Genomic DNA, 27,139 nt, shown 5'->3' with positions numbered 1-27,139 from the left:
GCCAAGCATGTTAGCAACTAAGAGTATAAATGAAAAGATATTTCCAAGGTGTAGCACTGTGGCACAGTGAGTTAAGCTGCACTGGTATCTCACTTGAGCATCACCAGTTCTAGTCTGGGTTGCTCCATTTGCAATCCAGCTCCTTGTTAAACTCTCCAGAAAAACAGGAGAAGATAGCCCAAAAGCTTAGTGCCCTGCCACCAATAAGAGAAACCTGGAAGGAGTTCCAGGCTCTTGGCTTTGGCCTGGCCTAGCCTTGGCTGTTGTGGCCATTTGGGAAATGGATGGAAGGTCTCCATCTGCGACTCTGCCAATAACACAAACTAATACAAATTGAAAAACACATGTGAGCTTCTTGAAAATCACATCATTACTTTAAAAAAAATTATTTTCATTTTAAAGGCAGGTTTTACAGAGAGGAGGAAAGACAGAAGTCTTCCATCTGCTGATTCATTCCCCAAATGGCCACAAACGCCAGAGCTGAACTGATCTGAAGCTGAGAGCTAGGAGGTTTTTCTAGGCATCCCATGCAGGTGCAGAATCCCAAAGACTTAATCATCCATTGGCTGCCTTCCCAGGACATAAACAGAGAGCTGTCCTGGAAGTGGAGCAGCTGGAACACAAACCAGTGCCCATACCGGGTGTTGGCATCACAGTGCAGAGGATTAGTTTGCTGTACCATCGTGTTGACCCCTAGGAATATATTATTTAAAAACAAAGTATAAAACATCATTAATTTCCCCCTCTAAAGTAGCTATAATTATTTAGGTGTAACTCTAATACTCTGATATTTTCCCAAAATAGTTTCAGAATCACTTTAAGCTACAGAAATAATCACATATAAATGTAAATACTGGTTTAAAAACCAACAAATGTATGCAATACTCTTTTTAAAAAGACTTCACTGGACCCGGCGGCATGGCCTAGCGGCTAAAGTCCTCGCCTTGAAAGCCCCGGGATCCCATATGGGCTCCGGTTCTAATCCCGGCAGCTCCACTTCCCATCCAGCTCCCTGCTTGTGGCCTGGGAAAGCAGTTGAGGACGGCCCAAAGCTTTGGGACCCTGCACCCGCGTGGGAGACCTGGAAGAGGTTCCTGGTCCTGGCATCGGATCGGCATGTACCAGCCCGTTGCAGCTCACTTGGGGAGTGAAACATCGGATGGAAGATCTTCCTCTCTGTCTCTCCTCCTCTCTGTATATCCGGCTTTCCAATAACAATAAAAAAAAAAAAAAGACTTCACTTATTTTAAAAGCATAGTTGTATCTGTAGATCTAAATAGCATATATATATATATAGAGAGAGAGAGAGAGAGAGAGAGAAGCTGGCAGCCAATGCTTCTTCTAAGCCTTTCACTTCTATGAAGTTACAAAGCATCTATTTCAATTTATGTAACTGTCCACCTTACTTCACTGAGGTACAAATGTCAATTATAGTTTCCGTAGGCTATTCAGTGGGTATAATATATACTAGAAAATTTATATAACAAAGAAATTCAGGTGGAGGGAGGTTCACATTGTTTCTGAAAACTTCTGAAATTGGAAGATGGTTTACTGAAGCCTAATTTAATAACCTTTAAATTAGAAATCTCAAATTCAAACTCTATTTCTTCCTATTAGTGAGTTTTACTCTTTGGCAAAATTTTTAACTGGTATAGTTCCTTCCTGGCTCTGATCAAAAAGCAAAACCCATTCCTAGGTTCCTCTCCTTCTATTCCCGTAAGACAAATTAGTAGGTTTAGAAACAAAAGGGGGAAAAGCAATGTAATCAATTAAGTGTGAAATAGTTCCAGGAATGGCTACTGCTTCAAGTGAACAACACTGACCAATGACCGAAATAAATTTTGGTCACATGCATTTCCATCTCAAAGCAGTGTGGCTAAAGAAAGGCTTACAACTTTCACATAACCCCTTCATGACAGACACACCATCCTATCACTAAGTAATGGAAGACAAACACTGACCTAGTTTAGAAGTGCCGATGAAAAGAAAATGAAAACAGGATACATAACAACGGCAAGGAAACCATGGTAACTGGGCGAGGAAGCTGTTTTGCTTACTTTATTTTGGTCAGAATACTCAGCAAGCTGAGCCTTTAGCTCTGTAATCTCGGCCTCTAACAGACGGATCACTTCGTCATAGTCCATCTCCATTCTGTGGGCCTGCCTCTGTGCAGCTTCAGCAAGATGAATGCGACTTCGCAGAGCTCTTGCTTCTTCAACCACAGCTTTAGCTTCCTAGACATCAAAGTTAAAATCATCGGGAGCACAAACAGAAGCTTATACAAAATTATAATGTCAAAGTTTAATCAACGCACATGCTTTTCACTTGTAAGTTTGAACATTGATATCTATTTTATTGCATGAAGTAGCTGCCTGTTTGTGTGTGCATTAATTCACTGGATAATTTTCCACATAGAATCTCTAGCTTCACACAAATCTAGAACGGCATTTCAAAATAAGGAAAGAAAAAAAAAAAAGAATTGAAAATGGAAGATTAAGAATTGGTTCAAAAGGTAAAAATAGGAGGCTGCATGTAGTTGGCTTTGTGGCATCCCAAGTAAAAGCTGCCACCTGTGTCACTGGCATCCCACGTGTATGCTGATTCAAATCCAGGCTGCTCCACTTTCAATCCAGCTCTGCATTTCTGGCCGGAGAAATCAGTGAAGGATGGCCATGCACATGGCAGAGCAGGATAAAGTTCCTGGGGCTCCTGGCTTCACAGCCTTGGCTATTGTAGCCATGTGGGGAGTGAACTAGCATAGGAAAAACCTCTTTCTCCCTCTATGTCTTCCTGTCTCTTTGTAACTGGCTTTCACACAAATATTTTTTTTTTTTAAAGGAGGCCATCAAAAACTCAAGTTGAATGACAGGGTTCATGATCTAGGTGGGCCAGCTACTGCTGAGAGGTGGCAGTGTTGTGAGGCTTCTCCACCCATGCCCCAGGTAACAAAGCTTTTCCTAGATTCATTCTAACTGCCACATCTCCCTTTTGGTTTAAATCTAAAGGTAGAATTTGGTAATACACAGAGACACAACTGCACAAACATACAAGGTTATCAATGGGATACAATGTTCGCAAAATATGTATCAAGCACATGTTGTAGTTTAAGTGTTTTGCATGTCTTTTCTCATTTAATCTTTAAAACAGATTTGAGAGAAAGGCATAATTACAAATGATTTCAGACATTAGCAAACAGGTTCAGAGAAGTCACGTAGTTTAAGGAAATACAGTAGTGCCAGAATTTGAACCCTGGTCTGCCTGACTTCAGCATTAATATTTTCTCTTCATTAGCTTATTCTGCCCTTAAGTGACAAACTCAATATAAAGCACAGCCCCACATAACCAGCCACTCTCCTCCTTAGCATGAGATAGGAGTGCAAAAACTACTTGCTGTCTCAAAATGTGCCTTGGTATTTGGTGAAAGATAATACTTTAAAATACAATGTAACAGACAGGTCACCATTTCTCTTTTGTGTGTGTGTGTGTGTGTAGAAATCTCTCTCTCTCTCTGTGTAATGGAACTTTCTGCTCCAATTGCCATGCTAATATTAAATCATGGCTATTTTAATTTTCTTAGAATGGTTATGGGACATTTGCTTTTGCTTGAGCCTAAAAACATTTGAAGTTCTGGGACAGCTAGGGATATATGGACATACTCTTAAAGGTCAGTTTCTCATTCAGCCATACAATAACTATTACTTATCATGTATCAGATTCTTGGTTTGATAGTCTCTCTTGCCCCTCTGCCTTTATGCTCCATTTGGGGGGGAAGGGATAAGATGGTAAATGAGGAGTGACCAGGAGACATCTCATTGAGAAGATTTGTATTTGAGACTCCTAGGGAGAATGAAGCCAGGACCACCTGAGGAGCAGGCTCAGGCACAGAGGGAACTGTTTCTACAGAGACCCTCAGATAGGACTGTGAGTTTAGAGGGCAGTACAGAGGCCCGCATGGCAGTGGCAGGGTCACTGTGATGGGGGCAGAGCTTAAGGGTTCTGTGGACTACTGTAAGGACTTCGGTTTCACCTGGACTGCAACAAGCGAGTGATCCCAAGTTTGAGCAGAAAAGAAATAGGATCTCAGTGATAAGGCACTTGCACTGATGTGTTGAAAAGAGATTGTAAGGGATGGGTAAAGTTGGAAGCTGGGAGGCAAGCAAAGGAACAGGGGATTTAATTAAGCCTTAGATGATAGTGATAATGATGAGGATGGTGTCAAGCGTTTAGATTTGAAACACAGTCTGAAAGTAGAGCTAACAGAATAATAGCTCAGTAACATTTATTTAGCAGTTACTGTCTCTAGATAGTCATGCTTTCTGCTAAAAGTACAAAGGGATAAAAGGTATCTTTCCCTCCTTCTTTCTGGCTCACCCTAAGGTAACAGATATGACTGTTAAGACAAATGGATAAAAGGAGGGAGTATGAGGCACAAAAAACAATGTAAAGCAGAGAGCTGGGGAGGATGTGGCACATTTGAGAAATTAGACCAATTTAACCGCAGCAGAGTTTTTCTATGAGAGGTAAAAAACTTAAGGAAAAATATACTATGAAAAAATATACTTGGATTTCAGCATTTTTTGCATCAACATAAACTGTGTCCCACCTCTGCTCTCTATTCCATCTTTCTGCTAAAGTGTGGTGACTCAGGCAGTTAGGACCCTGCTGCTATGTAGTAAGTCCTGATTGAGCTCCCAGTCCTGGTTGCAGATCTGGTACAGTCCCAGCTCTTGCAGGTATTCGGCAGGCAAACCAGTGGATTTCAGATGCGTTTTCTGTCACTTCTCAAGCAAATTAAACAAAACTTATGTTTTAATCTCAATTTCCATGAACTTCCTGAAGTGCCCTCTGTATACTGTCACATTAGAGGAGCAGCAGCAAATTCCCCACAGATGCAAAGAATAATAATAATGATTTGTCTTTTTCACATTCACTTCATTCAGCTTTTCTTCCTCTAAAAAAAAAAAAAAAGAAACCTTTTGTTTTTGTCCAAAGAATGCTAGTTAATTAAATGAAGAATCTGGATGCAATTTATATAGCCAGTGTAGTGCACTGATGGTAATACAGCGTGAAATGCAGTTGGGTGTTAAAAGATGCAGAGGTTTTGATGCTGAATAAATTCAAGCTATTTCTTTTGTAAATGTATAATTGTCAGGCTGGTGAATGTGACCCCTTAGCAAAGTTCTAACCCAATTCCCAATGAAGGGCTGTTTAAAAGATGAGTGCAATGAAATGATGACTCTTGGAGGAAGTGGTAAAGAAAAGATAACAGCAGTGTGCCGTATTTAGCAATGCAGGATCACATAAATCCATGTTCTCTTTTCCTTCTGGGCTGCATTCTAATAAATAAATGTAAAGTCTCCTGTGCAAGCAGCACTTGAGCCAGAATCTTCCCTGTACCTCACCATGAGCCTGAAATCCCATCAGGGTGAACGTTGTAGTTAATTTGCTGACTTACTTAGCATTAAGGAGAGTTTAATTCAGTTTAGAAATCTAGATGACTTAAAAAAACCAAACCCAATAAGGTCTAATATTAAATCATAAAAATCAGTACAAGTGCAATATGTTAGTAGGCATTAAGAACAACAGTATTAGAAAGGAACCTTGAATTATGAAGTAAACTTTCTGACCAATTTTTTTGGAAACGCTAAGAAAACTCACAGTGACCTTTTGCAAAAGGACACTTTTCCACCTCATAACTTCACAGTCAATCTTTAGGGAAGATCAGACCAAATTCTTTTTTTTTTTTTTAAATATAATTCAAATGAATAAAAATTTTTTTGTAGAATCTACATGGTTTGGACTAGCTCTTTGACTGTATGGGGGACACACAATTAACTCAGAGAAGGCATAATGCATTCTGTCATTCTCCACAGACAGAATCTTTTCCTCATAAAGTTAAGATCTAAATTTTTCTATGAACTTTTGAATGGAAATACATTGGTTAGAATATTAGCACATTGTTTTTTTTTCTTTCATCTTCTGTAATTCTCTAAGACCGAATTATTCACCTGTGTATAAATAACATCTACTTTATAAGATCAAAACAACCCTTACGGGAGGGTTAACGAGATTGTTATAGTTCTATAATTTTTCCCCTTTCCTCTTTACTACTACAGAAAAAGGCAATAATCACCTATGCAAACAGGGTCTGACTATGTAATATATTAAGGGTTTTCCTAAGGCACTTAATTAGTAATGCCAGCAGCTCCTATCTTTAGAAAAGTTTTCTGGAAATATAATTGGCACATGTCTTTTTTAATGATAGCAATAACTATGTAAAACCCTTTCTTCTCTAGTTATGAGCTGTAATGGCTCCCTAAAGTAGAAGGAAAAAGCATTAACTGCAGTTGTTCTTTTGTAATTAGGCCAAACATCTATATCACTAAACTTATAAATTCTGTACTTTTTAAGCTAACCAGTAAATCTTTCAAAATGTCAATGGCTGACAGGAGAAAAAGGAGCTGCAAAGAGATATATGCTTTAGTGTAATGTAACTTATGCTTCCAAGCTCTAAAAAGTACCGCTCTTATCAGCTTCCTACATCCACTCATTGGAAACCCATTCTTTCTTGCTCCCTTGACAGCTTGTGAAAAAGATGAAGGGTTACATAGGAAGAGGGCTGTAAAAAAGAAGTGTGTTTAAAAGTATAGCATATGTCATTCCTTTAATTCATAGATTTGATTTATTAGAATACATAGAATATATATTTCAGTGGATAATCTCAACAACTTTGTAGATATTCATGAGTGAATTTGCAACTCATCCTTTAAGCTTGGATGCATTTAGGGGAGAATTCATGGGGCATTTTATCACCTCTGATAAGTGCTCTCTGGTTTCTCTTCGTTCACTTCCTCTCCAGGTACCTACCCATCTCACAATTCTACCTGTTTAACAAGTTATGAAGCACTGTGATGTCTTAACTCATGATGTAACTTGTAGCCATTCCTTATTTTTCATTCACATCACTAAAGGAGATGAAAATATCCCCAAATATATTTCTTTTGCTTATTTCAAATGACTGAGAGAAACTCCAAATTTCTACAACAACAAAAATGATTTTGAAAAGCTGACTTTTGTAAAAGAAAGTCTATATCTAGCTGCATCAATAAACAGCTGATGCAGGCAGACATTTCTATGTGATAACTCCCTTTCTATCTCATCTCCATCTATCGGATAGAGGTGACCACAGGCGGCTGCTGACTGTGAGACTCCTACTGCATAAGCAGACAGCCCTTGCTCACGACACACCTTGCCCCACCCCCAGTCTAGCTCTAGTCGCAGCACACACCACCACCCCAGCCCCCTTTGTTAAGCACCATAGAAGCTTCAGCATTCTTGTCCCTACAGGAGTCTTGCATTGAACAGGTCCTCACTTTACAAAAGATTTCCTTAAGTTTTCAAGAGAAAAAGCAGGCCCATCAAATTATAATTAGCTCTAATTAACCCTCCCAAGAGCTGTAACTTCTTTACCCATAACTTCCTTATTCTCCACAAGGTACAAAATTGATTTCTGTCTCTGATATTAAAAAAAAAAAAAGAATCAACGAATTTTCAATCTTTTAAAATAAACTGAAGTCTCTAATCCAAGGAACATACACAAATATATCTAATGTGATAAATTTTATCGAGTCGAACTTGTTTACATTATAAATATCAACTAGTTAAAACCCTGTGTGGGGGCGTGTGGTGTGCAGCAGGGCTTAAGCTACCAACTGTGATGCCAGCAGCTCCTGTCCCAGTGCCCAGGTAGGCCTGGCTCTACTGCTTCAGCTTCCTGCTAACGTTCCTGGGAGGGCAGAAGCTGAGGTGCAAATACCTGGGCCCCTGACATCCATGTGGGAGACCTGGATTCAGTTTCTGGCTTCAGGTTTCTGACTGACCCAGCCCAGGCCTTTGAGGTCACTGGGAGTAAACGAAGCAATAGAGGATCTTTCTCTCTTTCTCCTCCTATAACTTTCAAATAAGTAATTTATTTTAAAAGCCTGTTTTGACAAGGTATTTCATCCCGGACACATGCTTTCTAATTTAGTAAACCACATAAAAATCATTTTCCTAATTCTTCAGTTTTGGTAACAAGTATGCTAAAAGAGAAAACTTGTAACATTAGAAACTTCCTTTCATAACTGGAGTTTGACATCTCTTCAACAAAACATGATACAGGTCAAAGGCTATGTTTTTAGCTATAATTGTGAGCTGACTAAAACTATCCCATAAATGAGATGGAGGCTGGCTCTTGGAAGCTCGGGAGTCTTTATTCACTGGTCGGCGGACTGTTCCATATCACTATAAGTGGAAGAGGAAGCAGCCCTGACCAGCTTTGTTCAGTGGTTTTTAAGTAACAATCACCCAGTCAACTAAGAGAGCAATGCCACAGGATAGGAATCATTCAATCAACTAAGCTCACATCAGCCCCCAATACAATTTGTCCAATCAACTGTAGTGACGTGAACACAGACACCCAATCAGTTTAAGCATCGTGCACTCTAAACTATCCAATCAGTACGAGCCACATCTCACCTATGAGCAAATGACAGAATCAGGTAAACAGGTTCTTCCATGTACAGAAACCAAACCAATATCTCATCCCCAATTCAGATATTTTCTTCTAAAAAGCTCTCTCGTGTCCCCTTTAGGACTTTTGAAGAACCCAAGGTTATAGGTTATGGACACATCCCTAAAATGCTTCTGAAGATCTAGCCTTACTGTCATCATTTTCTGTTATCTGGACTGACACAATAAACATACAGAATTTTTCTGAAGTTTGGGTTTTCATGGAAGACCTGATCTCAAAATAAAAGTGTTCCTTTGAAATTAACCATTAGGAATCTAAGTCAATTAGAATTAAATTTTCTTTATATTTTGTATTGAACAAACTTAATTCAGAGTTATACATTTAAAACTAGACATAAGATCTAAATATCTAAATCTCACAGTCATGAAGAAAGAAACACGATGGGACATGAGTCAAGTACTGAAGGCCTATGTAAAGCGATAATTGTTGGTACTGGCCAACACTGGTTATTCACTGAATAAAAACATACTGACAAAGCAATTTAAAAGACCAGACAGGACCAGGTGTTTAGCCTAGAAGTTAAGATGTCTGTATCCCAGTGAACCAGATGACAGCATGCATACTCTGTCTCAAGAAGTTTAAAATTATACACAAACAGACCAGAGAAACCTACATAGACCCTGAATTATGTAAAAATTAATTCTTTAATTGTAAGTAGTTTTGACAATGAACAATAAAGTGAAAAAGTGCAAAATGTGGACTCACACACACACAAAAAACACTTGCTTAGATGGGTTAAAATGAGAAGACTTTGGAAAGTAAGTGAATGAAGTAAGAATATATCTTAAATACTTCTAGGAAAGATACACAATAGGAGAAATTATAGCGACAAATATTGCTGCAACAATAACTTAATTGTTTTTTAAAAAATTAGAAAGGTAATTTATATGTAAGGGAAATACTCACCCTCTGGCTAATAACTTTATTAAAAGCATCTTCTAAATTGAAATGGGAAATAGAGAAAGAAAAAAAAGGAGGAAACACAAAAATGCAAGAGTAGAAAGAACAACAGGTAAGACAGGAGGCCAAAGGCCTTCAACACTGAAGCATTACCATGGAGTTCATAATCTAATTTGAAGTTAATAGTCTTAGACTAGCTTTTCAAAAAAAATTGTTAGTGTTCATTTGAAAAGCAGAGTTATAGACAGAGGAAGAGGAAAAGAGAGAGAGGGCAATGCAATCTATCTGCTCATTCATTCCCCAAGTGGCCACAATAGCCTGGAACAAGAAGCCAGGAGGCAGAAACTCCATCCAGTATTGGGTAGCAGGGGCCCAAACACCTAGGCCAGCTTCCCCAGCTTTCCCAGGTGCATCAAGTAGGGAGCTTGATCAGTAACAGGTGGTGATCCAACCTGCTCTATCACAACGGCAGTCCCATTATAGTCAATCTTTGATCTCTAACAAGGAAAATAATGAATTAAAGTACCAAATTTGCAGACAGTGACTTATTCATGAGGTATCAAACATGACTAGAGAATTCTGTTTTTAACTCTAAAAAGGTTGAAAAAAATCATTTAATACAATGTTAAGTGTCATATAATAAAGCAAGAGTGGTGAATATGTTTCTCACATAGTGGACAGCAAAGATAAAAGTTTTTCAGTATTAACTGCCTTATTACTTCCTCCTTGGGTAGTTACTAGTTTGGCAGTTCAATGCATATATATTCAATTAACATTAAGAAGTATACAATGGAAGATCGTTCTCTATGTCTAACTCTGACTTTCAAAGTAAGTAAATAAATCTTCAATATATATATATATATATATATATATATATATATATATATACATACATACATACATACATACATACATATAATGTTTGGCATTTACAGAGATGTTTGAAGCATACACCAAAAGGTGTTCTTGTAGCAACTAAGGAGTTTTATAAATGCACATCAGTTTTTAGTTAGATAACAAAAATGATAGGACTAAGGCCTACTTTTTTATGTAAATATGCCTCTCACGACTCAACAGCTACAGGGCATCTACCAGGAAATGCTCTCTATGAAGTGAAGGAGTTGGTCTGTTCTTTCTTATTATTAGATTGAGCGCTTCTTACATACTAGTTATGTGACTTTCAAAGTGCCTCTATAAAAAAAGTTTTTAATAAGTACTGCTTGAATTCTCTTGCCAAGTCTCTGTCACAAGTCATATATATCATAAGTCATTTAGACATGCATGAAGTAAACGATGAAGGACTGTGCTAAGCAGCAATGACAGTCACAGTATGGAACTGACACTCTGGCATCATCACTTTGAAGTATCTTGACCTAGTACAGTTAATACAGCAATTCTTCATGAACAATGAGATTTTCCCTCTTCCAAATTCCTCCAACACTGCAAATTGCAAATTATGTGATCGTAATTAATCCAACAATTAAAATGGGTCAAGAGTATCAACAGGGTACAAAACAAAAGTTTTGTTTTAGAAAAAAAAATTCTTTCAGACTCCTGTAGAGGGTAAGATTTTTTTTTCTATATTACAAAAACAAACAACTCTTTGGAAATGGGAATTTTGACATAGATAACTTTTGTTTGCCAATGCTTGCTCACAATGCTGCATTCACATTGAGTGAATCATTAGGTAAAAGCAATGCCTTTGTAAACAAGAACGCCAACATAGCTGTCCAAAAGCTATTTCCTCATGGTTCTCCTCTTTCAAGGAAACTGAGTTCCTCTTAGGCAGTTTCTTGGGCAGAGTACAATGGTGCAGAACACTGGAATCATTTTCCGCATCACAAAAGGGGTATTAATACTTAAGTCCAACTAAGTTTGTTTAGTGAGTTTCTTCTATCAGATAGCCATAATTTTAAGAACCTCATAGTCTCTTAAAGATTTTTTTTCAAAAACATGTAAGAGAATTGTAGATTCACATACAGACAGATGTAAGACAACAGGGAGATTGTCATCCTTTGCTCTCCAGTGGTCTTCCTCAATGGTTATATTATTACTATTAAATGTGGCAACCAGGAAAATAACAGACAGAATCCACTAAACCTATTCAGATTTAACCAATCCATATGTACTCATCAATCAAAAACAACAACTTAAGGATATGCAAAATGATTCAGATGGATTCCCAAGGGAGTAGCACTGAATGATAAAAGCCACTATCTGCTGGCATTGGGCACAGCAAGTTAAGCTGACACTCTGGATGCCAAGTCTGTGTCAGAGTACCAGGTGCAGTCCTGATGACTCTATTTCGAAACCGTCCTGTTAATGCAGCTAGGAAAGTAGCAGAAGGTGGCTCAAGCACTTGGGCCCTGTTATCTACATAGCAACCAGGATGCAGTTCTTGGCTCCTGGCTTTTGCCTAACCCAGTTCCAGTACTGTGGCCATCTGAGGAGTGAATCAGGAGATAGAAGTTTCTCATTTAGGAGGTATACCGGGGCACAGTGGTTTCTCTCTCTCCCTCTCTCCGTCTCTCCCTCTCACACCCTCCCTACTTCCCTCCCTTCCTTTCTCTCTCTAACTCAGCCTTTAAAATAAATAAATGTTAAAAAAGAAAATATCAGTATCAAAAAAGTAATATACTATATGACTCCATGTGTAACACATACCTGAAATGACATAACTATGGAGAATAGATGAGTGATTTCCAGACATTATGGCTAGAGGTGACAGGAAGTGGCTGTGGTTATCATAAAGTAGTTTGACGGATATTGGTAAAAGGGTTTTTTTAACGGAAAATAAAGTTGACATTGAGACCACATGCAATTGTCTAAAATGGTAACAAATAATATTACTACAGCGTGCTCTAGAACCCCAAAGACTGATATATCACATATACATATTAGTCTTGTTTTTCTGTCTAGACATGTCTCAGAGAACATATTAGTACTAAACTACAAATCTATTGAGGTTTCAGATCACTAAAGAATAAAAAGGGAGAGGGTAGTTTATCAATTCTAAAAATTAGACTTTTTAAACAAATTCACAAATGAATGTAATTTCTAACAGTCTAAAAATATAAACATTTCTTTAGCAACAATTTGTTGTCACTCTCTCTAAACACCTTGGATTTGAATTGTTCTTGAAGCTTCCTTTGCTACTGTGTCCATAAAGGAAGACAGACTGCATGCCAGCTGCACTGGCTGCTCTTAGCCTCAGCTGTCCACAGAGAACTTTGTGCTGATCTGACCTTACACTTCGGCCTCAGGACTTGATGTTCTGCTCAAGCATTTGCCCCAACCTTTTACCCAGGTGAAGCCAAGTACAAATGGGCTTATCTGAACACAGAGAAGTTGCCACATGAATCATTTCCCATGTTTCTTCAGGGCAAAGGCTGGTTCAGACAAGCTAAATGTTTTGGATTGGATTGTTCACCAATTCATTGCTGCCTTAGGTCATAACACTATGCTGAAAGAAACTTTAAAAATAATTTTAAGTGTGAGAGTTGGTTTTAGAAAATCGATCAAAAGAAGTTGCTAGAACAGCTCATGCTTGTTAAACGTTGTTAGAACTTGAAGAAAAAATGACAAGTAGAATTTTATGGGAAATTGGGTAATGGCTTTAAACAGGAAGGTCAGATTATCCAGTAAGGTATAAAAACTCTCAAAAAGAAAACACTTCATTTTCACAGTATAGTCAATTCTTCATAGAACGGTAAATATTCTGGTAGCTATTGATGCTGAAAACAGTCAATTTGATCCTTTGAGAGAAGGGACCCATGTATAGTTTCATCTTTCCTTTTCATTACTTCTTCCTTTCTCCTGGTCCTATTTTTCAACACACTACAGGAAATATGGTAAGTCAGTGTGCATAATTCAAAATAGCTGATTAACCTTTGAAAGAAAAGATCATTCTGTTTTTTAGGATCAGGCCACTGTCTGACAATAATTCTAAGTTTACAAAAGTCATTGCCAAGAGATTCAGATGCAATTCTAAAATTCTGGCTTTGCTCAGCCTGGAGGGCCTCAAAGCCATATGGGGAGTGAAGCAGAAGATGGAAGATTCTGTGTGCCTGTGTGCATGTGTGCGTGAGTGTGTGTGTCTCCTCTCTCTCTGCCTCTCTTTACCTGACTTAATACACAGTATCAATTTATGTTCTCTGCTTCCTTGCAAAGCAACTTGTAACCACCACTGGAAAATAAATTGAAAAATCAATCTAGGAGGTGTTTTAACAATTAACTGTGTGTGTATAAGATTTATATGCTGTAATCATTTGTTTTACATGAACTGATGCCAACAGGCTCAAAGGGTTATAAATCAATGGAAGAATCTGCCAAATTTCATATACTTCAAGTTCCTGATATTCACAAGTTTAATTTAAGAGTTACATGTACTGTTTGTGATATTTAGACTTTGATTGTGAATTAAGAAACACATCCTTGGAAAATAGGATTATCATCTTTTAAATTGTTTTTATTGCAAAGGTAGAGTTACACAGTAGAGACAGAGAAGATCTTCCATCTGCCGGTTCACTCCCCAAAATGGCTGCAATGAATGGAGCCAAGCCAATCTGAAGCCAGGAGCCTGGAGACTCTTCCAGGTCTCCCACGTGAATGCAGGCTTTGAGCCATCTTTTACTGCTTTCCCAGGCCACAAGCAGAGAGCTGGAAGGAAGTGGAGCAACCAGGACACTTCCATACCGGATCCTGGAGCTTGCAAGGCAAGGATTTAGCCACTGAGCTATTCACAGGGCCCTTTCATTAAGTCTTCATCAACAAAATTACCCTAGCAGAATAGCATCAGTCTACATACATAAAAGAAACTCATAAGCATGGTCAATGTGTTACAAAAGTGGTCAGTTCCAGAGTTGATTTTCAGTGGGCATTCTTACCATATGTGGTTTTGAATGAAAAGTGTTTCAGAATTATGTGAGCTGATATATAAAGGTGTATATATGTATTTGAAATGAATTTTGACAAAAGTATATTTTAAATAGTATGAATTAAAACATCTATATCCTCAATCTTCCTTATCCTGTGTTAATTGTATCAAAAAACCTGTTAGTCATTAATTACAGAGCTTTCACCATACACTCTGTCTATCATTGTACTTTTTGGATTATTAATACAAATCTGGTGGAATTTATCTTCATGCTATCTTCCACATAAATTCCTTTAGTGTATTCCCATTACTGTTACCCAGATAAATTCTCCATTGTGAAAAATCTGGACAAGAGATTCTAAGATTTTAAGGTGCATATAAATAACCTAAGGATTTACCAAAAGCAGATGTTGACTCCTTAGGTCCAGGCTCAGACCTGAAATTCCACCTTCCTACTAAGTTTCAAATGTTGCTAGCACTGTTGCTATTGTTGAAGGCTCTGAGTAGGAAGGATGGAGAGTCCTTGATCAGCGTTCTAATCACAGTAGTCTGTACATGCTCTCTGTTTCCCTCCAGTTTACCCTTTGATGCAACAATTGAAGCTATTTTTTTAGCTGGCCAGTTACAAATGTTGTTACATCTGATTTTATAGTAATTGCATTGTCCTTTTGATTGTTAGGAAGAAATGTCTTAACAAATTCACTATTCATTAGCAAAATGTCTCTTCATATGTCTCACATCTTTACATATGTTTAAAATTTCTTACACAAAAATCACATTTGCAAATGTCAATTGCATTTATCATGAAATTGTAGCTTATCTTTAATTCTGTGATATTACTAGTTGCTTCATGCTTATTTCATTCTGCATTAGTATTTGGGTCTTCATTTTAAATTTCCAGGTTTGTTTCTACCTACATTCTGGACAATTTTTTTTTAAAAGATTTGTTTATTTTTATTACAAAGTCAGATATACAGAGAGGAGGAGACAGAGAGGAAGATCTTCTGTCCAATGATTTACTCCCCAAGTGAGCCGCAACGGCCGGTGCTGCGCCGATCTGAAGCCAGGTACCAGGAATTTCTTTCCAGGTCTCCCACACGGGTGCAGGGTCCCAAAGCTCTGGGCCGTCCTCAACTGCTTTCCCAGGCCACAAGCAGGGAGCTGGATGGGAAGTGGAGCTGCCGGGATTAGAACTGGCGCCCATATGGGATCCCAGGGTGTTCAAGGCGAGGACTTTAGCTGCTAGGCCATGCCACCGGGCCCTTTCTGGACAAACGTTGAAGTAATTAGGAAATCAATTAATGATAGTCTAGTAAAATAGTGAGTATTTCAGCTTAATTACCAATTATGATTCATATAGGTATCCTCACAACTCATGCTGTCTGCACCAAATGTGCAGATGAGCAAGGTCTATACAAATTGGTCTATAGAAATGATTGAAGCTGATTAATTCAATGACACTAGTCATTAGCTTACATTTAGTACTCAAATAATGTACATGTTTGATGCAGAAATTATAGTTCAACAATGATATCTTTTTTAAAAGATTTATTCATTTTTATTGTAAAGTCAGATATACAGAGAGGAGGAGAGACAGAGAAGATGATCTTCCATCTGCTGGTTCACTCCCCAACTAGCTGTAATGACTGAAGCCAAACAGATCCAAAGCCAGAAGACAAGAGCCTCTCCCAGGCCACAAGCTAGATGGGAAGCGGGGCCTCAGGGACATGAACCAGTGCCCATAGGGGATCCTGGTGCATGCAGGGTGAGGACTTTAGTTGCTAAATTACTGCAACCGACCCAGATATTACCACTTTTTAGAGATGAAGACACACAATATTAAGAACAAGTGTAAAGACAGAATAAATAGGAGGGTCAATCTTTGCTCTCAGTATCCCCCTTTTATATATCATAATTTTCCTGCTGTGTCTTCTACCTGGGAACCTCTCGCATGGCCAAGCCCATATGCCATTTTACTTTATCTATGGAAAGTTCCCTTTATTCCCTCCACTGGAATTAAACATCCCTTATAAAGATTAAAACAAATAATTCTACCTCTTGCTCTTTTTCCTCTTATTTAAAATAATAACCACATTGTTTTTTAAATTTTATTTTGTTCTGATGATCTTTACATAGTAGATTTGGGCACAAAGGGTCAAGGGCTAACTATTGTTTCTACCACAATAGTTTATATTTGTTCAACATGCTTGTTTTATGTGTGATATCTCACTTAATAGTTCTCATATTCTTGGGAAGCATCTTGCTATCAATGCATTCTAAGGATCAGGAAGCAGAAGCTTACAGAAGTGAAACAGCTTGCTAAAGGCAAAAAGCTAGCAAGAGGCACACTGGCACACTGGTCTGGATATAAACCTAGGTGGCTTTCACCAGATAACCCATCATCTACTATACTGATTCGTGTGACAACTCAATATTCATTGTGTTACGAGTCTCTCTCCATGGGATCAGCACCATGGCATGATAGGTTAAGCTTCTGCTTGCCTGCCATAAAGGTTAAGCCCGTGGGCGCAGCACGGTGGCCTAGTAAATAAACTCCTTGCCTTCAAGGCACCAGGATCCCATACATGCATCAGTTCTAATCCTGACGGCCTAGCTCCCTGCTTGTGGTCTGGGAAAGCAGTCGAGGACGGCTCAAAGCCTTGGGACCCTGCACCCCTGTGGGAGAGACCTGGAAGAGGTCCTGGCTCCTGGCTTCAGATTGGCTCAGCTTCGGCTGTTGCAGTCACTTGGGCAGTGAAACATCAGATGGAAGATCTTCCTCTCTGTTTTTCCTCTTCTCTCTATATATATCTGACTTTCCAATAAAAATAAATAAATCTTTAAAAAAATACACAATGAAAGTTAATCATTTAACAGAAAGGGTTAAACCCATAACTTTCTTACAAATAACTATATTAATTAACATTCATTCTAAAAAAAGATTCTCACTCTCTCCTTTTATAAATACGTATAAATATAAACTCTTTTTATCTTTATCCTTTTATATGCTATTGAATCTAATACCTAAAATGTTTATTTATTTGAAAGCACGGTTAGAATGAAGAGAGAGATGGTACAGAGAGATCGACCTTTCATCAGCTGGCTTACTTCCAAATGGCTTCAATGGCTGAAGCCAGGCTGGTTTGAAGCCAGGGACCAGGAGCTCCTGCTGGATTTCCATTCATCATAACAGGGGGCCTAAGGAATTGAGTCATTATCTGCTGCAACTTTGGCCATAAGCAAAGAGGTGGAGCAGCTGGCCACTTCCCATCCAGCTCCCTGCTTGTGGCCTGGGAAAGCAGTCGAGGACGGCCCAGAGCTTTGGGACCCTGCACCCATGTGGGACACCCAAAGCTTCAAATTAGTTCAGCTACGGCTGTTGCAGCCACTTGGGGAATGAACCCAGTAGATGGATGATCTTTCTTTGTGTATCTACTTTTCTCTGTACATACGCCTTTCCAATAAAAATAAATACAGAAATCTTAAAAAAAAAAAAGTGGAGCAGCTGGGACTGAAACCACTAACCATATAGGATGCCGTGCCAGGTACTTACTCTTTTTAAAATATTTCTTTATTTGGATAAAAGGCAGAGTGGAAGGACAGATAAAAAGGTCTTCCATCTACTGGTTCAATCCCCACATGTATTCAATAGCTTTGTATCTGGGCTAGATTACAGGCAGGGACTCTGAACTTCTCTCAGCTTCTCATGTTGGTGACAGGAACTTGAGTACTTTCTTGTCATCATCGCCTGTGGCTATTCCAAGAGTAGCAGAAGGGTGCTGGATCCCACGCAGAGCAGCATGGAACTGAATCTCTGATGAGGATGCTAGTGTAGCAAAGGGCCACTTAACCTGCTGCCCCGTACTGTTGGTCTTGAATCCTACTAAAATTTCATGGACATTAGTCTAAGTCTTATTTCCTTGTGCAGATCTGTTTTTGAATAAACAAGAACTAATCCTTTTAGAAAAACACAGAAGGTCCTTATCCAGAAAAGAAGAAATTGCTAGTACAAAGATAAAATACTATTTTTCTTTAGATTCACATCTTACTTTAGCATTTAATGTAATCATTATATTAAACATGGTTGACATTCTACAGCTTTTTTGTTTCAAATACTGTGAACAAAAGAAAATTATTACTAAATCTTGGAGAATCTTATTTTTCAGTTTATTCTATACATAAACCTCAACAAAGGAAGATTTATAAGCGTTCATGTAAGCAAACATTAAATAAAGAGAACTGGCCACAGAAATCTGGAATATACAGATTTTTTTGATTTCTAAAAGGAACTTAATTTATGTATAAAAACATTAATTAAAATAGCTATCAGAAAATTGGCCAAAAAATAGAAGACTAGAAAAATCTACTTGGAAATAATTTCAAATGCTAAGATATATGCTTTTGATTTATCTCACATGCATACTACATTTATGTATTACATATACTTCTACACATAACACACATATATGTACATAACATGCACACATATGGAGAACACACATAAATTACTCACACATTAGAGGATAGATGATGCTGATAGTCCTGTATCCTGAAATTTTCATTGCTTCCTAAAATTTCTCCTAAATATACCACAGTACGGTCAAAAGTTTACCACTGACCCAATAATTTAATCTACTCTCTCCCAGTTCTGTCAATTCACCCAATCATGTCCTTTACTGCACCTTTCTCCTTCCAGTACAGAATCCAATCTATAGCCAGGTATTACATTTGGTTTTCATGTCTCACCAACTGCTTTGGATGTACAACATTCTATCATCTTTTCTACAAAATGGCATGGATGTTTCTGAAGAATACAACCCCCATCACACATACACTTGAAAAACCTTTCCCTCATGTCTGCTGTTTCCTCATGATTAGATTCAATTTGGGCAGGATACCGTACGTGTGATGTTAGATGTGAGGTCTTTCTTAGCCCAAAATGCCTGAGACTATTTTATTGAGTTTAGAGTGTTTCTTCAGATTCATGATTCAGTTGCTTTTGAAGAGTTTTCAGCAGGAGAAAAGCTTTAATTCTTCTGATTTAATGTTACAGTTGTTTTTGTGATGACATGATGAATTTTTCTCTATTCTTTTTTTTTATTTCACAGACTTAGTTTAAGAGCACCCTCTTCTGTGCAGTTCTTTCATGGATAATTTGTTGAGGGTCATGGGATGGAGTATCTTATTTCTTCTCTTCTTTCCACAAGATCCTTACCTTTCCTCTCTTACTTTCTTCTCTCCCTTTACAACCTAGGTCCGAGGGGAATCCATCCATTCACTGATCTGATTTCTCCCTCCAGGAGCAGTGATTCTCCAAGGAGGCCACTTTGGTTTGTACACACTGTCGGGTCCTTCTTTCAGCCAGGGCTGAGAAGGACCAAGTCCCAACATACACCCTGTATTTCGGGATTTATTGCTGCACTTGGTATTTCTGAGGTGACCTTGTATTTTATCTAGTCCTGCTGTTTCTCCCTACTCTGTATCAGTCTTTTTAGTCTTGGACTCTGCTGTTTGCTAAATCCAAGTTTTAGTGGCAGGTGACATGCAAAGTGCTATTTGCTTCAGGGACACGATGAGGGGGAGCAAGAATCAGGTAATGGACACGGATGTCTAACAGTGTGTCTTCACTCTTTCCCTTTTTGTTGTTGTTGTATATTTGTTTTATTTTAAACTAATTCCAAAATCTTAATTTTTACCAACTAAATGTAAAAGATGCTGTATCGTATGTTTTCCATAATAAAATGAGGTATGAGTAATATAAGAAAAGGAAAAAGGAAGAAAAGGAGAAAGCACAGAGCAAAAATAAAAGAATAAAGAATAATGGTAACCCAATAAAGACAACTGGGAATGTGAATATCAGATTTTGAAGGCTACTTCAAATGTGGGTTTTAACATTCCTTTAAGAAATAACAGGATTTCAGCACAAGTACAGTTTGCAAAAGTGATTGCTTTAAGATCAGTACTATCTTATACTGTATTTGCACTAGTAAGTCCTATATTTCATATGCTTCTGCACACACACAAACACGCACTTACTTGTTTCACATTCTGGAGCTCTTCTGCCAATTGCTTCCTTTGCCTCTCTGATTCAAATAATTTTTCCTATATGTAAAAACGTTATGAAGTCATCCATAAGTATGATTGTCTTATACTTTGTTTCAAAGCTTATATATTTCCCCCCCAAAAAACAAATAACTGTAATTTCAAAAGAAGATTATCCATAAAAAGAGCAGTGTAACTACGATATAAGATAATACCAAGGCAGATGAATGTTAGCAGATTTTATTGGTTAAGTAAGAGAGAGTAAGAGAAACTTAAGAGCCATTTCACTACAAACTGGAGCAAAGGAATCGCTTGAACCTTAAGTTGAGAAGCAAAAGTTCATAGTAATATTGCAATGTTTATTGTAGCAGGCAATAATCTTTCTGGCTATTCCAGTTCAATCTTGTCTAAGAGGTGAAATCAAAGTATATGAGGATGAATGTATTACAGCAAGCTAATGAAAATGCCACCGACAAGGAGCCAAGAGACTGCTGGTTCCCGTGCTTTTATGTTCTGGCAAGTCACCTTCATTCTATCTGCCCTACTTTCTTGCATCTGGAAATGGAAAAAATATCTATTTTCATTCATATTTGAAAAGCAGAAGCAATGCGAATTCTGAAGAAAGGCTTTTTGTAAAATAAATACAGTGCCTTAAAATTTCACTCTTGTAAAATTAAAAGTATTCACTGGCACAAAATTTTCTTGGTTTCATTTTGACTTGAACCTTAAATCAGACATGAAGAACAGTGATGCCATTGTACAATGAAAAGTCAGAGAGATAATCTATATAACCTTTATTTAATAACATCATTTGTTTGTATGTGTAAAATACATGCAGAAAAATATAAATGCTACCACAAATAAAATACTCAATATTCTGTATACCAATTTGTAAACTTCTTTAAATGATTCTCAGTTAATAAGTAGGTTTTGTAATAAAGGTAATTAAAAAATTTAGAATTTGTTTTATCTGAAATTTCAGGCTTTTAAAGATATTTTCAGCTACATTTTATTAGCTTTAAAGGTGAAACTGGATTTATTGAATGACTCCTCAGGGAAGCCTTAGTCTAATGTTACATGAGTATTACACATAAACGTTTAACTTAAAATTCTAATAATTAAGAATTACATTGAAATAAAATTGAAATATATCATTAAACTCAATAATAAAGTTTAAATTAAAAATATCTAAAAGTCTTTAAAAACTCTGAAAAATGGAAAGATTGAATGGTTTACACAGAAATAATGCACATAAAAATGCTATCACATAGAGGTCTTAAACACTGACTAACTTTTTCAAGACAGTATGAAGAAATGATTGCTGGTTTTTAAAAAAGGATTTAATTATTTTGATTGGAAAGGCAGAAATACAGAGTAAAGGAGAGACAGAAAGATCTTCCATCCTCTGCTCACTTCCTATGTGCCAAAATGGCCCGAGCTGGGCAGATTAAAAGTTGCAGCCAGAAGCTGTTTGGGGTCTACCACGTGGATGGGGGCCCCATGGACTTGAGCCATCTTTTGCTGCTTTCCCAGGTCATAAGCAGGTAGATGGACTGGAAGTGGAGCAGCCAGGACACAAACCAGAGCTCTTATAGGATGCTGGTGCCACAGGAGGAATCTTAGCTTATTATGCCACGGCGTTGACCCCTAATGATTGCTAATTTTTAAATTAAATTTACATTTTCCATCTAGACTTCTAAGTATTGTCTCCAAAAATATGGAGAGATAGTAGCTTTAATATTCTATGAATACATATTTAAAATATTCTTGTAGTAGTGAAATGTTGCTAAGCATTTGGAAAGAGGGTGAGTAGTTTTTTCAAGGAATGTAGTAATCTATAAGAAAGTTTATATATTCATATCCATTAATAAGGGAACTATAGTTTTAGTGACTTATTCTGTATATATACTTGTATAATTACCCAAAGACAAACCTACAAAACTGTGAAATGTAGAACACTCTGGGACTGATGGCTTCCAGTTCTAGCTGTTCTACTCTGATTAAGCATTCTGCTAATGATCTGGGAAAGTAACAGATGACAGCCCAAGTTTGGGCACCTACCAGCCACGTGGAAGACTGGGAACGAGCTCCTGGTTCCCGGCTTTGGGCTAGGCCAGCATTAGGAGCTGAGGTTATTTGGGGAGTGTCATTAAGAACATGGAAGATATTGGGCCTGGCGGCGTGGCCTAGCAGCTAAAGTCCTCGCCTTGAACGTCCTGGAATCCCATATGGGCGCCGGTCCTAATCCCTGCAGCTCCACTTCCCATCCAGCTCCCTGCCTGAGACCTGGGAAAGCAGTTGAGGACGGCCCAGAGCTTTGGGACCCTGCACCCGTGCGGGAGACCCAGAAGAGTTCCTGGTTCCCAGCTTCGGATCAGCGCAGCACCGGCTGTTGCGGCTCACTTGGGGAGTAAATCATTGGACGGAAGATCTTTCTCTCTGTCTCTCTTCCTCTCTGTATATCTGACTTTGTAATAAAAATAAATAAATTAAAAAAAAAAAAGAACATGGAAGATCTATAGATATTTACCCAAAAAGTTATCCAAGATATGTTATCTAACTGACAAAAAAAAAGTTGTAAAAAAAAGTGGGTGTAAAAAACAATTCATGTAAAATTTTATATTTATTTTTTTGTAGAGGCTTCTTTTTTAAAAAAAAAAGTTTTAGAGTCACAGCAAAACTGAGAGGAAGGTGTAGATACTTCCCATACACTCCTGGCTCACACAAATATATTCACATTTTAAAAATACAGCTGGCTGGGAACAGAAACTTTCTGTAGTGGGTCCTTTAGAGGGTCCAGCAATTAACTAAGGTAGAAATAAAGGTTTCTTCCTTATTATTGTAAAATGTAACTAACATAAAGTAAATCACAGACAGTAAAATTTCACTTTTGTGTTAAGACACAAAAGCGTACATCCTCAGAGTAAAATAATGATAAAGTAGTTATGTAGCCTTCTTTGAAGATCTGAAAGACATAACAGCTTTCTGTAAAGGTTATTATTTAAACATAGTATTCAAACAAAAGTAATAAGATTGAATATGAAAAATCAAACTTTTTTGATATGTTTGGTATACATGCATTTCTTATTTCTTTAAATCATACTTCCTTAATTACAAAGGACATGAGCAAACCAAGATGTTCCTTAAATTCAATCCAGAATTCTTTTCTTTTTTTTATTCAATATATGGGTGTAAAAAGAAGTGGTTACCTTGAGTGTCTTCATTTCTTCAAAGGTGTCGTTTTTTTCACGCTGAAGCTTTTCCATTTCATCTGCTTCTGCAGAATCACAGGGAAGAAGCTGTCAACATTGAAATACAAGAGAAAAGCTTTGCATTAGATGTTAATTATGAGAACCAACACTAGAGTCCTATGAATCAGCGTTCAGTGTTTGCATTCTAATAACCAGATGCAGTTTCTTACTTTAAAGTTAAATAAAATATGAAATTAATCTGGAGCTATTGGATTCATTTAAACTTCACCTTACATTGTTGGTATTTAATGACTGAATTGAGATCATAATAAGGTACACACATTATCTTGTTACCTTCATGATTTTTCACAATACAATTTTCCTTAAAAGTTCACATCCCAAGACTTCATAATGTAAAAAAAAACTTAAAAAATTAAACCTACAAATTATTTGCTAAACATATTCCAAGAGCATCACGCCCAAAGCTAACAAAATCAAAACTGTTTATATGATGTCAATGAGATACTTTGCAACTATGAATCTCATCTTAACTAAATGAAATATAATACAACAGCTAAGTAGCTTAAAAAGATTCCTACACAAAAACTGTGAATTACAGTTAGTGTAAATAATTCATGTAAAAACACTGGGGTGGGTAGGAAACTGGGTGGGGCTTCTCCCTCAATATCCCGCTTCACCTCAGATACATGATGGAAATAATATGGAAATAATAGTCTTACCCACTTTCCTGTAACCCTTGAACCTTTTTACCCTAGTTAACTATGTAAAGATTGTTAAAAATATAATAAAAAATGAAAAAAATTCATGTAAAAATGAACAGCAATAAAAATAGCACAGATGACAACTTCTCTTATATCTTATTTGATCTCTTTGACATTTGATTAAAAAGTTAAAAACCAAAAAAATCAATGGTAATCTAACCAAATATACAATTCAAGTCTAAGTTCTCCATGGGAAGTGTAAAAGAGCTAAAAAGTATTGTAAATGTAGATCATTATGTGGTGAAAATGTTACTTAGGTAAAGAAGCCTAGTAGGTAAAGAAGAAACAAAAATAGGAATAAAATACAAATAATGTATTATCAATTTGGGGACACTTCACTATATGTGGATACACTGATAAGTACTGCCTATACTCAGTATTAAACAGCCCCATCCCACATTATGAGGAATGAGCAGAGACAGCCAAAGGGTTCATAGCTAACATATGGCCATCAAGGTCACCACTGAGATCTGATACCACAGTATGTGACTTTACAAATTATTCCACAAAGGTCATGGTGGAACAAACATGATAAACTCAGATTTGCTTTGTTAATGTGGGGAGTTTGGGGGGACAGGTTTCCCCTCAACATTACCGATTTTTTTCCACCGTATTTACTTTTGGATATCTATGGCCACTATTTATAATTTGTATGTGCTCATTTTCTTCATCTTACTGTTAAATCAGAACTATTAACACCAGTAATATGACCCAGCTTCTCTATCATCCTAGACTACTTGTGGACAGACTTTCAAATGTAACAATTTTTGCAAAAGTGGAAAACAAAGGCTAGTACAATGGAGTTGTGCAAGAAAAAACCTAGGTGGCAGTTGTATAGGATTTACAAAATATTAACCTTCTTTTCTGCATGCATTCCAGCTGCCTTATTATATTAAAGTGCTAGTTTAAGAAACATCTGAACTAACATCTGCAGCACACTATCCCTCAACATTGAAATGGTTGTTTTATATAACCTTTAAGCCAAAGGAAAATCTGCATTGGTCCCTTTACTTTTTATTGCTTTTAAAGATTTATTCTAACAGCAGGGATAAAAGACAGATGAAGCAACAGAACAAGGTCTTCCATCTGTTAGTTTACTCCAAAACTGGCCACAATGACCAAGGCTGTTCTAGGACAAAGCCAGGGGCCAGAAACTCCATCTGTGCTTTCCATGATGAGTTTTCTTGGGCCTTCTTCCTCTGCCTTTCCAGGCAGCTTAGCAGGGACTGGGAAGCATATCAGCTGGGATTCAAGCAGGTGACCGTCTGGGATGCTAGTGGTGTAGACTATGGCTTACATACGCACAATGCTGGCTCCTTATATATTCTGATTCCAAGAAGTGAAATGGACAAGGTTCAAAAGGTCAAATACAAGTTTAAATAGCAAAGCTATAACTTCCCCCCACAACTTTTTTTAAGTTACAATATTTCATTAAGAGAAATTATAGATTGGGATTTCAGGTTCTAGGGTATGAACGTAAACTCTTGAACTTAACATCATGCTGCTAAACCACACAAAACAGAATCCATGGTACCATTTTGGGAAGAACACTAGACTGAATAGTTAGAACAGACCACGACTTTACGCAGAGTTTTATAATTTCATTGCTATTTACCACTGAGAAATAGAAACTTGGAGCTAGAGAACTGGCCACAGATGTTACTTGTGAATTATTTGAAAATTCCTTTATGTACACATTTTAAAATACATTGCTATTCAAATGTACTTTAGCCAAGGACGTAGCATGAGAAACAAACTGTTACCACTTAACAACATTTAATAACAATGATTCCAGTCAGAAATCTCTTGAACTTGAGCATTCCAACCTGTACATTTCTTTCCCGTTCCGCTGTTTTCAGCATCAGATCATTCAGTGTCATGTAACTTGTTTGTCCGATTTGTCCAATAAACTTTTTCCTCAGGAACCTATTCAATTATCTTCCTGTTATAAAGTTGTGAGTGACTGTCCCACTTATTTGAAAATATCTGTGTACACCAATTTCTCCATCTATTTCCCCTGCTAGGAACCTCTTATAGTCTGTTTTTCACATATCTCCTCTTGGTCCCATAATTTTAAAAATCATTCATTGCAATTTCATTAATAAAACTGTCCCATTAGAAGGTAAATGGCATTCAGTGATTTTTTTTTTAACATACAACACTGCTCAGACATGTTGCTGGAGCTTCTCTTCACTGGACAGTTACAGTCTATTATGCTACCTGCCCTGCTGATCCTTCACACCACTTCCAATTTCTTACTTTCATTTCTACCCTTTAAATGAAGAGAGGAGGGCTTAGGAAGCTTTTCAAAGTTTGCTAATTTTTGCTTTTCCTATGTAATTCTTGAGTGATATTCATTGTCATTCTTCAATTAATGCTCCCCCGAATGTTCCTGGATCTCTTCCAGCTCCTTAATCCCAGTAGTCTGTGGTTTTGATTCCTGTCAACATCCTGAACTTAACTCTCTCTCAAACACAAACAGGGGGCATCACCTCCTCTAACCAGAATGAACTTTCTTCTTAGTCTCCCAGTTTCTACTAACAGTACCATTATCTTAATGAAAATTTTTGAGTTATCATTAACTCCATCTCCTCCTTTTGGTTCTCACATTGAATTAATCTGTAAGCTTTATTTGATATACTTCTTATTGTTATTTTTCTATTTAATTTTCACACATCATTCTTTTCCTATCTCCCAGTCTTCATTACACTTTATTATCCTACATTTGAACTATGCTAACTGTCACAAGTTTCGTTTGCATCTTAGTCCTCTGCAA

At 37.4% G+C, this 27,139-nt stretch overlaps 1 protein-coding gene across 2 annotated transcripts in view; it reads right to left on the bottom strand.

Moving 5' to 3' along the window:
- The window catches only part of STXBP4 (syntaxin binding protein 4), a 150,597-nt gene that overhangs the window by 73,167 nt on the left and 50,291 nt on the right, over window positions 1-27,139 (bottom strand). For both annotated transcript variants that reach the window (XM_058675272.1, XM_058675271.1), the window contains exons 11-13: window positions 23,600-23,689; window positions 20,385-20,450; window positions 2,058-2,234 (exon numbers count right to left, since the gene is read on the bottom strand). In XM_058675272.1, the coding sequence (XP_058531255.1) occupies window positions 2,058-2,234; window positions 20,385-20,450; window positions 23,600-23,689 (333 nt within the window). The remainder of the gene's footprint in view (window positions 1-2,057; window positions 2,235-20,384; window positions 20,451-23,599; window positions 23,690-27,139) is intronic.

Source organism: Ochotona princeps, chromosome 17, assembly GCF_030435755.1.
Source record: "Ochotona princeps isolate mOchPri1 chromosome 17, mOchPri1.hap1, whole genome shotgun sequence".
Taxonomy (NCBI): Eukaryota; Metazoa; Chordata; class Mammalia; order Lagomorpha; family Ochotonidae; genus Ochotona; species Ochotona princeps.
The sequence above is the reverse complement of the archived record's forward strand: the minus strand, read 5'-3'. Positions and strand labels throughout refer to the sequence as shown.